The sequence below is a fragment of the Patella vulgata genome, chromosome 3 (assembly GCF_932274485.2).
Source record: "Patella vulgata chromosome 3, xgPatVulg1.2, whole genome shotgun sequence".
Lineage (NCBI taxonomy): Eukaryota > Metazoa > Mollusca > Gastropoda > Patellidae > Patella > Patella vulgata.
Window position 1 is genome coordinate 71,858,091 of NC_065881.2, and position 13,830 is coordinate 71,871,920.

Sequence of the window (13,830 nt, forward strand, 5' to 3'; positions counted from 1 at the left end):
CAGCTAGCTCTGTTCTCTCCACTCTTCTTTCACCAGATTACCAATGTATTATCAAGAAAATAGTCTAGTTTTCAACACATGAGTACTGTTTTCAACACCCTCAGACGAATATTTTAGTTGTTGCAGTTGTAGGCCAACAGATCCAGTGAAATAGACTTAAAAGATTTGTGAGTTGAAGTTAACTTGTGTGTTTTACCGTGAACTTGGTTTGTTTGGTATTTTACGGAGTGCGAAAATACTATACACTGAATACAGTCCAACTCAGGCCACTTGAAACTCTAATTTATCGTTATTACGCATTTATCAAATCCACTGATACATGTAAGTAATAACAACTGCAGATGCATGGGGGCATAATTAATATAGATGCATATAATAACAATGATAGAAGTTTACGACTAGTTAGAAATAAGACATACTCCTGCTCCGAACTTCCGAAATATTTGGATTTTCTTGCAATTTCTGTTAGATGGCTGGATGTAACATGTGTGAAAGCAATATATAAATCTGGTCATTGTGACTTGAAAGTGTAGTGTAACTATGATGATATAAAATTGTTTTAAAAGTAATTGTTTAGATTAACACCATACAGATGTAGTTCAATTCTATAACACAATACACTAAGGTTAGATTTCTCATACCAAACTTTGGATTCAATTCAGTTTTGCTACACATAGACAGTCAGACAGACAGACAGTCCTCGATGAATGAAATGTGAACTTTCCATAAACTGTATTATTAAAAAAGCTGGCTATTGACGAGTGAAGTTAAATTTGAAGAATATCTTTGTGAATCCACCTCAGTTTTAAAGTAATATTTTAGTTTCTAGATCCTTTATTCATTCTGTCAACAGAAGAAAAGTTTTGGTACAAATCTTGCTTATTAGGAAAAGTCTGATTCATCATTGCCATCATCTATTGTCTTTATTATTGAATTGTTATAGAGGAGCCAACAAGTTTTTGTACTTTTACACTGAATTTATGTAATCAGATTGATGTGTCCATGTTATTCACATTGGTCACCCTAACCTAATGGTGAAGAAAATTCAAAGAAAATAAAAATTGTGCGTGTCAAAATCACAAAAACAACTGCGTCTTTTCGTGGTAGATGGTTTTAAATTATTGCAAGCAAAATAATTATAGAAGTTTTTTTCCCCGTCTGAGTTGTCTCCGGGAGAAGAAAAGATGTCTTCAACTTTCATGTGTATTATAAATGTCTGAAGAATGATGGCCAGCAGCGAGAGATAATAGCCACCAGTAAGAAAAGTGAATGTGTCTGAGTGTTTAGGAGATTTAAAGAGAAAACTATATTATTGTGTATCTGTAGCTGTAATAAATTTCACCCTGTTACGAGACATGATAGTAGAGAAAAGGAATGAAATTAATTCAACTTCTGGTGACAACTTTTAATTGTTGTTTTGTTTTAACTTTAACATCTATGATACTACCTTTAAAAGGTAAGTTATTCAATCATTGTTGTTGCAATATTTTTTATTCTATGGCTGTAGGGGTTGTTGTTGAATACAGGTTTAAAGGTCAAATTTTTGCAGCAGGGTCAAGGTCACCCATTGCAAAAATTTAAACCTGTTGGGGATTGTCCCTTGTGTTTATTATGGTTGGTTTGATTAAGACAAAGGAGACAGGATTAAAATACAAGTAAATTTTTTTAGGTGTTGGCTGTCGACGGGTATGCATGTCTTATTTCTAATAATTTTGTAGCTGGTACATGTAGTGTGTCAATATTCATTCAAGATGTATTTCCCATTCGGAAACAGTTGGATTTGTCTTGTTCTATTTAGGACAACATCTATTGAACAATCAGAGAACCGAAAATACAACATTGGATACTTTTCTGTTGGTGCAAGTCCTGACAAGACTCGCAACCACTACTGTAATCACTGGGGCGCAAGAAAAACATGTATGCCAGGTGATTAAATATACATGTACTAAAAGGAGTGAAAGAGCAGGGTAGATCAAAAACACATATTTTCATTGACAGTGCAACGGTATCCTGCTTCTTTGTTGAACGTTTTGTGTGTGAGAGAATGGCTATTGATCTGGAACTATCTGTATACAATTATATTTACATTACCGGTAATTGCATAAACCTTCAATCTGTAAAATCACAACACAATTTTAGTTTTAGATTTCATTATCTTTAACATTTTTCTATTACCAAGTAGTTATTCTTTTGCATTCGATGGCAGTCGGTCCCCATATGCATTAACATTCTTACTTTGATAAAAAAATAATATTCCTGTATTCAACTGTTGAGTAGAATTTTTATTCAACCCTACATAGTTGACCCCTCCCCTCTCAATTCCCTGTAAAGTTGAGACTTTTTGTCTTCACAGACTTAATGTGAAATGCTGTCTGTGGATTTAATGCAACATATAATATATCAAATTTCATTGAAAGCACTTCGTAATTGTTAATTAACTTGCAGCATCTTTAAAAGGAAAGTCTGGTGACGTGATCATTAAGATTTTCTGGGTCATGTGGATGTTAAATTGCAAAAGTTTAATTTGAGCACCAAAAAAACCCAACAAAATCCCCTTCATACAAATAAACCTTGTCCTTTATATGACATGAAGTCCTGGAATTCACCCAAAAATATTAATATGAAGAATGGTGATATCGGAATCTAAACAAACTGTTTGCATAAGTTCATTGAACCTAGTGAGTTTTTGTGTGCACATTTTGTAATTGTTTATGGGTTTACAGTTTAAAATAAACCAGAAAGGAAATTATATAAACATTTTTTTTAGAGGGGAAGGGAAAAGAAAAGTAATGTCTGCTTTAGCATTATAATAACATTTATTTTTGTAAAAGAAAAGTTGTATTGGGATGATTTACTGATTAGGCCATCTTATTTGTCTCTATTGGTTTGGGTGGTGAAGATTAAAGGGTTTCTTTTGTTGCTATTGGTTTGGGAGGTGCAGATTAAAGGGTTTCATTTGTTGCTATTGGTTTGGGTGGTGAAGATTGAAGGGTTTCATTTGTTGCTATTGGTTTGGGAGGTGCAGATTACGCTGTTTCATTTGTCTCTATTGGTTTGGGTGATGCAGATTAGGCTGTTTCATTTGTCCCTGTGGGTTTGGGTGGTGCTGATTAGGCTGTTTCATTTGTCTCTGTGAGTTTGGGTGGCGCTTATCAACTTGCATGGCATAGATTGTTAGGTACATTCAAATTATTCATCCTTAGCTATCCACATGAAATTATTAGCTCTGCTTGCAAAATGATATACATGTAAGATCCACTCCAAAAATTTGGCTTGAATTCTAATTTTTGAAAATGGCCCTAAAGCTATAAGTTATGACATTTTAATTTGACAAATTCTACTTTGTTCACAAAGGTTAAATAAACTTTTAGATATACTCAATGAAACCGCACTACTGATTTGGCTGGAGGTGCTGGCGCGACATTATGCCGGTGAATTGGGAATTTTAGCATGATTGTAGGATGAAGATTTACAGACATATCAACAACAGCACACGATTGCCATATAACAACTTTACTTTGCAGTGAGAAAAATCATAATTCAGTAATAGCGTTGAGTCAGAATTGGGCCAATGTAAGTGTGTCTCAGCTGTCTGGCACGCACAATGTACGGCTGTCTGGCACGCACAATGTAAGGCTGTCTGGCACGCAGTCTGGCAGAGCTTAGTCAGCAACAAATGCGATCCTTCAGACATTGCCAGGTAATAATATGTTGGTGTTGTCCAGGCCTTTTCCGATCTCTAATACACCAAGTCTTTTGGAAATGATCAGCCTGTCTCAGGTTAGTAGTGGAATGACATCCAAACCTTCAATGGATGGCTCAGATACCCATCGTAGTGACTTCTCATGCGCTCAGAACGCCTTCTGTAGTGGCTTAATTCATGTTTTGACTCTTGGTCACTGAGATCTATATAATTTCAATATTCCACAGTATGTCGCGTCATTAGGAATTATTTACTCTCATCATAAGTGGCCGACATGGCACTAACATTTTTCGTGAAAAACAAAACGTGTGTGTTGAATGACTTTTCTGTTTAATTACAGTTACCGAGCTAGGCCCAATCACGCGTTGCAAAGAATACTGTGATAAGGATTATCTTTTATGGATTTGTACTCACAAATGACAACCTATAATTGCGCGATTATTGATATTTTAAATCCGTATCGATTATCGATCTTCAAAACGCTATACTGACGATTATCGGCAATATCAATATTTTTTGCCAGCCCTAGTGCATTTACATGATGACAAAAACATCATTTTATCATGTTATCATTGTGATTGATGTTGTTACAAAGAGGAATTGCAAGATTAAAGTCTATCTTTACAATCATCCATACACTAGAGTTGCAACAGCTTTGTTTTTTTTCGTTTGTGCTAAGTAACCCTGTTAAATAAAAATTTCGCTACTTTAAATTTATCTGTAAATACATATAAGTATAGCAAAGCAAAACTACCAATAAGATGATTAGAAATGTGATATTTTTGTGAAATTGATATTGAAATAAAATGTGATGTTTTTTCCCGATTGCAAATGTACATTATTTCTTACTTAAACTCTTAAAGAAGCATTATGTACGATTTAGACAAAGAGCTGGCCTCTTTGGTATAATAGTTCAAAAATAGATAATGCTAAATGAATATATTGAAAATTTCATTAAAATTACTTTATTCTGGACCAAAATATTAGCCCTTGAAGGTTTGACAAGATGTATGCACTGATTTTAACCACTGTACTGATTGTTCGAGCCTTAGCCTCGCTTCACAATTTTTAAAAATCATTAAATGGCCGAACTGTTCTAATCTACTTAAAATTGGACCCTTCCGATGACATGGAGAGTTGATTATGGTCTTGTCATGTTAATAAATGTCTAATTAATAGTTTATATAACATTGAAGGTCTAAAGAAAGGCTGGCAATGGGCATATTTAGCTATTGAACAATGCCTGTTTAATCTTGTGTATCACAATATTCACAATGGATTTCTTGAACCCAGATGTCTGACTATATCTTCTCAAACAATATCTTATAACATGACAGAATTAATTTGATACTCTTTAAGACAAAGGTTCAGTCTGATTAAACCGCAGATAATGTTTCGTTGCTGGGTTTTGTTTATTTTGATCATTTAGATTTTTTTAAAATCCTTGACATTAACCATTGTGACGTTTGAATATTAGAAAACAAAACAAATTCTTAGATGCAGTTCAGGTGGCTAAGTTAAAAACTCTGGACTATAATCAAAACCAGCTTAACTGTTTTGACAGCCACAGACGTTAACAGTACATTACGTAAATGAAACTGCAAATTTCCAAACAAAAATAATGAAATGTGTAAGCCTGTACCTAGTTTAGGAAAAAAAGCCAGCAAACAGAGGTTCTTAAACTGGTAGCCCGTTCAGACGCTTAAAGTAGAACTTGTTTAAAAAAAAAAACGGGGATTGTTAAACCAGTTTAACTTTGTTATCTGAACGCAAATGTGGGGCAAATAAACCAGTTTAAAAAACCCAGCTCGCAACCTGTCTTCGAGAAGGCTTTTTATTTTAAACTGGTTCATCTTGGCCGTCTGAACGTGTTGGCTTAAAAAAATAAAAACGGCTCCAGCTTGCTTTGAGCATGTGCAGTACGCAGTAAATTACATTCCTAGGAAAATGTAGGGGTCAGGCAGTGCCAGTGTTATTGAAAGCTTTGGAGAACCGAATAAAGAATGTGAAGTTACCCATGGAGGTCAGAATAGTTAAACTGATTGCAACACTATCCTGTCTTAAAAACCCTTGCTATTTTGAACTGGTTTAAAAATAAGCATCTAAACGTATATAGCTTAATAATAATTTTAAGTGTCTAACTGCTATGAGTAAAGGCCATGAACATGAACAAGTTCATGACATTTTCAACTTTATGCCGGACATTCCAGGACATGTATCAAAAATATCAATAAAAATGCTGTAAAAAGACAAATCCGTGCGGGTCAGGACGACAGACACCAGAGGAACTGTGCCTGACAAACCCTAAACAATGTCTATGACAGATACCTATTTCTAGGTTTGCATAGAAAGTATTAGTGGTCCCCTCCATTTTGATTGTAATGACAAAGGATTTGGTTCCAAATACATTATCATTCTTACTACAAAGCACCACACTGTTTTGTAAATTGTTATTGCCAATTACATATTGTGTAGAATTTGATAAGGTCTGGGAACTTTATACCTAGAGCTATTAGTTTATAAATCAGACATCTGAAGGTCAGATCAACTTTATACTGACAGTCTGTCTTGATATCAATCATATTTAGTATCTAACCACTGGCGAATTGATATTTAAATACATACACTGATCACATATTGATTACTGTTTTTATCCCTTTTTGACCAGATGATTCTACCTAATTCAGTTTACATTGTTAATGAAAAATGTTTTTGACATTAAGATCAAACGTGAGGTTTTACGAATATTTGTTGTAGAGACAATATCTGGTTGACGGGTTTGTGTGTAAAAGTTGTGTCATCATGAAGTGTGCATAAAATTACATTACTGTGCAGGCAGTGACGTAGAAGTTAAACATACATTGTGCAAGAGCTAAATCTGCCTATTGCAAGTCTTTCATTAGGCCTGAAATGTTATATAAACTATTAATTAGACATCAATTAACAAAACTAGACCATAATCAACTCTCAATGGAATCGGATACTCGAGATTTTAACTAGATTAGAATGGTTCACTATTTAAAAAATTAATTTAAAAATGGGAAAGCGAGGGTATGTCTCAAATATACCAGTGCCCTGGGTACCACAATACACATCTTGTCAAAACTACAAACAGTGATAACTTGGCTCAGAAGGAAGTAATTTGAATGAAATTTTCAATATTTTCATTTTACATTATCTGTTTTTGAGCGGTTATAGCAAGAATGGCCAGCTTTTTTATCAAAATCTTACATAATGTATAAAGATACATTATGGGAGATGTTTATAAGGAGTTAGCCATTCTTGCTATAACAGTTCAAAAATAGATGATGAAAGAAGAATATATTGAAAATTTCAGTCAAATTACTTTATTCTGAACATAGGTATCACCAGTGTAATTTTTGACTAGAAATGGGATTGAATTTCATCTTCACCGATTCTTAGTATGGCCGATCGCTTGATTGACAGGCGTTAACTCCACCTACATAATCCCTGCTGTCTTTTGTCTGCTGTCATCATATCCGAATTTGTGTTTTACCTTTTTGGATATTTATAACAATTGGACAAAATGAGTGAGAGGGTAAATTTTCATTCTTACTTGTATTTTGGGCATACATTAAATCAATTGAATATAGGACATAATATTATAATACAATTATGATAAATCTATAGGTATACACCAGTGGCGTTGTGCCTATTGGGGAAATAAAAATATTTTTATTGATATCATTAACCCTTTCAATGCTAGACGTAAATCCACTGCCTGTGCTAGACCCTTTTTTGAGGAAAAAAGGGAGGTTGGAACTGAATGCCAAGCAGTACTTATGGAAGCTTTTATGAAAAATCTTTTTGTCTGTTGGGATGGGCATGAGGTTGGGCTAAGAGGAAAAGTTAGAATTTTGGAAATTTGCCTAATAATGTAGTCACGTGACGTCATGGCGGCCATTTTGGATTGCTCATTTCTCACTAAAGCTAACACAAAAACGAATTTTTCTCCATGAAATACTTAAAAGATATTGTTTTTTTCACTGGATTTTGATAAAGATATATAAAATGAACAAAAATATCAATAGCAGCCATGAGCAATGGCGCCGCGAACATGCGCATCACGTCTCCCGATGCCATGACCACGTGCGGATTGCAATACCTTGTTTTTACTTTCACTTTCACTTTCATCCCCAAGTCCTATATCATTATCAATATAGTCAGTCAATAGATCTACACGTTCGGGAATCAGGAATTACCTACGTCTTTTACGATCCAGCAGGCCAGCATTATTATCAGCATCAGAATAATTGTCAGAATCTACTGCAGACACAGGGCTATCGTGTTCACATTGGGCTTGTTCATCATGCACGGGAGACATAGCTAGCCATGGGCGGAACGTCGCGCAACAAATCACACACTTCATAATACCAATCACTGTCCTGACTACTATCATTATCAAGTAACTGGAAACGAATTATGTGTATCACCCGCCTCGAAATTGTCCACGTGTTGGTCAGCAAGACGTCATTCACGACTTCGTCGAGAGTGCATCGTCTACGTTGTCACTATGCACTCCGCCATTTTACGGTTTGCCGCTTTGAAACACGTGGAAATATGTTCTAGTGTATAGAAAATACAATAGATGGCACTTGCAGTTACGGTACTAATTTTAGCGAGGGCTTTACTGAGTACACGGTAATACCGGGTACGGGCATTTTACCGACATTTTATAATACCCGGTACTACCGGGTATACGCAGTGAAAGGGTTAAGACAGAAGACCTGTCCGTCTGTATTAGTCATCACACGGTCACCAGGAATTGTATAATTTGTCATTATCTGTGTTTAGTTTATTGCACTTTAAATAGTTTAAATATCATTTGTTAAGGCATCGCTCAACAGCGGCCTCGCTTCGTACGCTCTATCAAATAGCCTCGATCCGGGAGTATGACGTCAACGTAATGGTTAATCTCCGCTCACGACGCCATTTAAAATAAAATCAGTCAACGAAATCCTGTTTAAATCCAAGCTGAATCCAAGCCATCCGTGGTCTACAGAGTTGATTTTGCGCTTGTTGTGTAAATAAAAATCTAATTTATAATTTCTATGACATCTGAAGCCTAAATAAAGACTTGCAATAATCAGATTTAGCTCTTGCATAATGTATGTTTAAGCATAATCAGCATTGAATAATGAAATTGTGCTCTGACATTGGGTTATTTTAAACTGTAATCTGGGCACCACCTTTTATTAATCTGGGTTATAAAGAAATGACTTGATAGGATTATCTGATCCATGCCACATGTTTACATTATCATATTAAAATCTAATGTGTATGATGTAACTGTAAGTGAAAATTATTAGCCACAAATATGGCATGAATATGTAAAATAAAGTATGTCGATTATCTTGATGAAATATGTAAAAAGAATGTTGTATGATGAAACTATGAGAGTAATCAATAGCAATAATACCTATAAATTGAAGCGTTTATTCATAATCCGCTTCAGCATACTGGCAAAGTTTGACCTTTTTCTATCAAAAATTAGATATTTGAACTTCTTTTTAAACCATATTTGATTTATAGGATTCTAAGATGATTGGAATTCAATATTTTTAATGAGATATCATATAAAGATTTGGTTTGATAAATAATTTTTATACCCCCACATTGAAATATGGTCGTATATTGTCGTTGCCCCCCGCCTGTCAGTCTGGCATCCATAACTTCTTGTGGATGCTCTAGAGGCTAAAGTTAATATTCGATTGACTTTGAATTTATACACAGTATTTAAGGTCGTGAGATGAAAAAGCCTATTGATTTTTAACCATTACTGATACTTACTGCCAGAGGTATGGCCATTGATCACTTTGAAAAATTTTGTGGATGCTGTAGAGATCAAAGTGATCATGCGAGTTGAGTTTAAATTTATACACAGTGTTTATGGTCATGACACGACAACACCTATATGTTTTCAAGGATTTCCTATAATTACTGCCAGAGTTATGGTCCTTGAATACCTTGAAAATCTTATTGCAGGTGGTCTACAGGCCAAAGTGATCATTCAATTGATTTTAGATTGATACAACACAGAGTTTAAGGTCTTGAGATGAACAAGTATATTGATTTTCAATGATTTTTGATAACTTGAACAGCTAAATCCATGGTATTAAATTTTTTGTATACTAAACATTAGCATGGGGCAGAATTAGAAACCAAACAAATTCTAATGATTGTCTGATAATTACTTAATGAGTTTAATCTTTGAGTTGTATAAATGTTTCATTACCGACAAACAAAAATAAAATTGCGACATCTCTTGTTGAATGGCCGGATGACTTAGCTCCTGTGGGCGTATGTTTCGTTGCCTGGCAACCTATCGTGTCAGCGCAAAATTTCCCTCATAGCACACTGATAAGCCTGATTGGTGCAGAAAAGTAGGATGCTAAACCCCATTTCATTTCAGTTCTAATGTTAAACTAAAACCACAATGTATTGAAGTAGTAGCTATGTAAAAAAAGGTTTGTGGTTGTGGTTACATGTCCGATTGAAAAGATATATCCCCACCTACATTTACCACAGTTAAACCACAGGTACATACAATAAGTCTTGTTCAATGAAAATCACATAATACAAAATAACCACAGAGACAAGCCAGTTCTGTGGTCACTGTATACTCAAATGAAATGAAATGAAATGAAATGGGGTTTAACGTCCTACTGTTCTGCTCCTATACTGGGCTAATGAAGACGGGAAATTTTGCCTGGGCAGCGGCACTATCGCCTACTCTTATATCGAATTCCAACTGCCAAGGGATCTTTTACGTGCATTCTAATGTATACACGGGACCTCGGTTTTTCGTCTCATCCGAAGGACTAGACAGCTGTCCTTGTCAGGCCCTCCGTTCTGCACCACTGACAAGGGGAAACCACGTCGGAAAATCCAGATGAACTTTCTCGGCCAATGCAGGGATCGAACACCCGACCTCCAGGCTAGCGAGCCAGCGTCTCAACCACCTATCCGCCGTGGTGTACTCGTATGACATGACATTACATACAGGATTACACATAGATAATCCTGATAGACATAAGATAACCCAATTTCTGGTTTTATGGTTACAAATAGACATTCCTTGCGGATATGATTTAAAAAAAAAAACAAAACTGCTTTTGAATTTCTATATTTTCAAATTATTGCTGATAATCTTAATGTCAGCTATATTGTTTGTATATGTGATTGTAGAGTTCAGAAATATATTATGCATTGGGATACACGTATCACTTCTTTTGTGTGTTATAATAATATACATGTACATGTAACATGTAAGTCTGCAGATTTTCAGAATTCAGAAATACAGATTTGTTGTCCAGATGGTCAACATAAAGCTATTTACAATAAAACATTATTGCTTCATACGTAATTAAACTTGATAATATTTTTATTCCACAAGGAGTGAAAGACTGAAGATTATAGTGTTAAAGTTCTGTCAAGGTACCTAACTAGGAAAAATAATATGAAAACATGGTTCTATTCATCTTTGCATTATCTTTGCATTATTTAGTTATCTGGTTCGTAAACAACACACTAGATGACGCAAGTGAAGATGTGGAAATTAAGCAAGAAAAAAAATAAACAGTTTAAGGCTTTCTGTATTTGATGATTAAATTTCAATCAGTTCTGTATTTAGACTACCAAGCCTATCATTTTGAATAAAATTGTACCTCATCTTCCCATATCTTAAGTTATTTTAAAGAGAAGAAAGATAGAAACATTTATGCAGTTTAGTTTTGTATTATAACAGCTCTAGTAGTATCATTATGAAATCCTTTGCTTGTGATGATTTTCATTTAAATTTGAAGAAATATATTATGTTCACTATACAGGGCAGCATATAGACTTGAAAAGTGATGATTAAATTTAAGAGGAGATGATGCTGTATGGAGAACGATCATTTGTATCAATCTAGATGTCATCTTAATAGCTGCAAAAAAATGTAGACGTTCATTGTTGAAATATCAAGATCTGTAGTACAGACAGTATATTTGGCATGGATAAGACCGTACAAGTAGATAATTTCCTCAAGGAACAGGGAAATAGCATGAATTCAATTTATTTTAAAATCCATGTATATAGAAGCAAACAAGACATTGTTACTAGACGTAATGACATGCCATGCATGAATAAGCCGGTCACAGTGTTCTGTACATATAGTCTTACACATAGACATAATTTCAAGTAATTTATTCAGCTTGACTTATATTTATATTAATATGTATGACTTGAAGACTAGAACATATTCTTTGTTGTATTCTACAGGTCTGAAAATTGTTGTTACAACATGTAACTTAGTAGACATTATTTGCTTTCATTTAAATTTCAAATATGATTTATTCCAACAAGGGGAGCCCAGTCATATGTAGATTAGCTTTTGAATATTTGATATGAATGATTGAGAAATAAATAAATGAGGTTGTTAACATGGCGATCACCATTAAAGGCATAAAAAAGATATTTTGGTTTATATTAAAGTTAATTTTGTGTATTCACGTCATTGGTCTGGTAACACAGAGTACACATTTATTGATTACACATTAAAACCATGGCACTTTATTTAAAAGATAGAAAGTAATAAAGTATTTGGATGAAAGTTTTGAAGCATCAGAGGGTTGATTATTTGAATAATGATAATCACTATGTGTGTGTGGATGTGTGCGATAAATTACACGATACATGATCGATAGATATCAATAGATGGGAATATATGAAGCTGGATAACTTGATAGAGACATCACTTTGCTGTGAAAGGTTAGAAAATGTACTGCATGAACCTGCAGTCTGAACATATAGAATGGTCGGTCACACATCAATATCGAGTTATATAAATGTTCTATTAAATAAAATAAAAAAAATCTTCCAGAATGATTATTCTGATCGAGTTAAAGATTTCCTTGGTGACTTTCAACTGTGCGTGTTATACCCTTTGATTTCCAATTTAGCGTGAAGTTTACTGTGACCGTTTCAAAGTAATACAATAGTGGTTTACTGCTTAATGGATTATTGTTATCATTTTATTTTGTCTAATTAAATAAGGAAACACTTTATCTTTTGCGTTCGGCATGGGTTGATTTGATTATTTGATGCAATTAATAATTCCAAGCAAACTAATGGAGGTAAAGAATTATAGCATTTTGAAATGAACTGGTGATAAAATTGTAACTATAGTGCTGAATTTATGGTTTGCTGCTTGATTCTTTATTCTCTATCGATTTTCATTTTTTTGTCAAATTCACGTTGAGTGTAAATCCAATATCAAACACAAAACTCTGCTTTATGAATGGTGATTTATGTTTAGTTAAGACCAATATTTCTACATAAAACGACCATGATGGTGTTTATTATATTTAGTTTAGTATTAGAATCAATGTACACAATAAACAGTTATAATGAATTGAATATGGTTTTAGCTATTTTTGATCAGAGAGAAAAAAAACTGTTTTTATTATTCATTATAGAGAACAATTAATTTTGAGTTTATTTTATGTTTGATTTCAAGTGTTGCAGTGAATGATTGATATACTTTCCGTATGCTATTATAATGTTAACACATAAATCATGCATTTAACTTGTTAGATTTTGTTCGTCAAGGTGAATAAAACACAATACTCATTAACTTTGACCTCACACAATCTCATCATTTCCATATCTAGGTCAGAACAGTTTGATCTAAAGTGATAAATGGAAATTGGAATGCACTGGCTCTGTCAAAAATTACAGGCGAAGTTTCTGTTGATTTTTATTAAAACTTGTAGCTATCTGTGTTTATGTCAAGTTAGAAAGTTAATGGGACAACAAACCAGATGATCCATCAATGTTTTGAAAATAAACAATTATATGATGTCTGTCTATAATTAATATACAAAACTACATGAAGAATAGGCTGTTTGTATGGAAGAATTTTACAATTTTTATCCGATAAATAGAATTCGTAATTAAGTAATTTCTTGACCAACTTTCTGTTTGAATATTGTACCTTTAAACTACTGCACTATAGATAGGCATAATGTCAAGACACATTGTGGATAGTCTCATGATTAACATGAATTTAGGCACAATGGTTTAATTAAACATGACCAGTTCGTAATGTCATGAAGTCTAGACAG

At 33.9% G+C, this 13,830-nt stretch overlaps 1 protein-coding gene across 3 annotated transcripts in view; it reads left to right on the plus strand.

Annotated features, from left to right (window-relative positions):
* LOC126814738 (uncharacterized) overlaps positions 1-13,830 on the plus strand; it is a 107,066-nt gene that overhangs the window by 56,741 nt on the left and 36,495 nt on the right. Inside the window, exon 1 of one of the 3 annotated variants that reach the window (XM_050540110.1) lies at positions 250-1,456. The exons of 1 other annotated variant lie outside the window; for it this stretch is intronic. In XM_050540110.1, the coding sequence (XP_050396067.1) occupies positions 1,375-1,456 (82 nt within the window). In that variant the 5' untranslated portion in view covers positions 250-1,374. Of the gene's footprint in view, positions 1-249; positions 1,457-12,323; positions 12,476-13,830 lie in introns of those variants that run through there. One more of the 3 variants, XM_050540113.2, reaches the window with a different exon arrangement.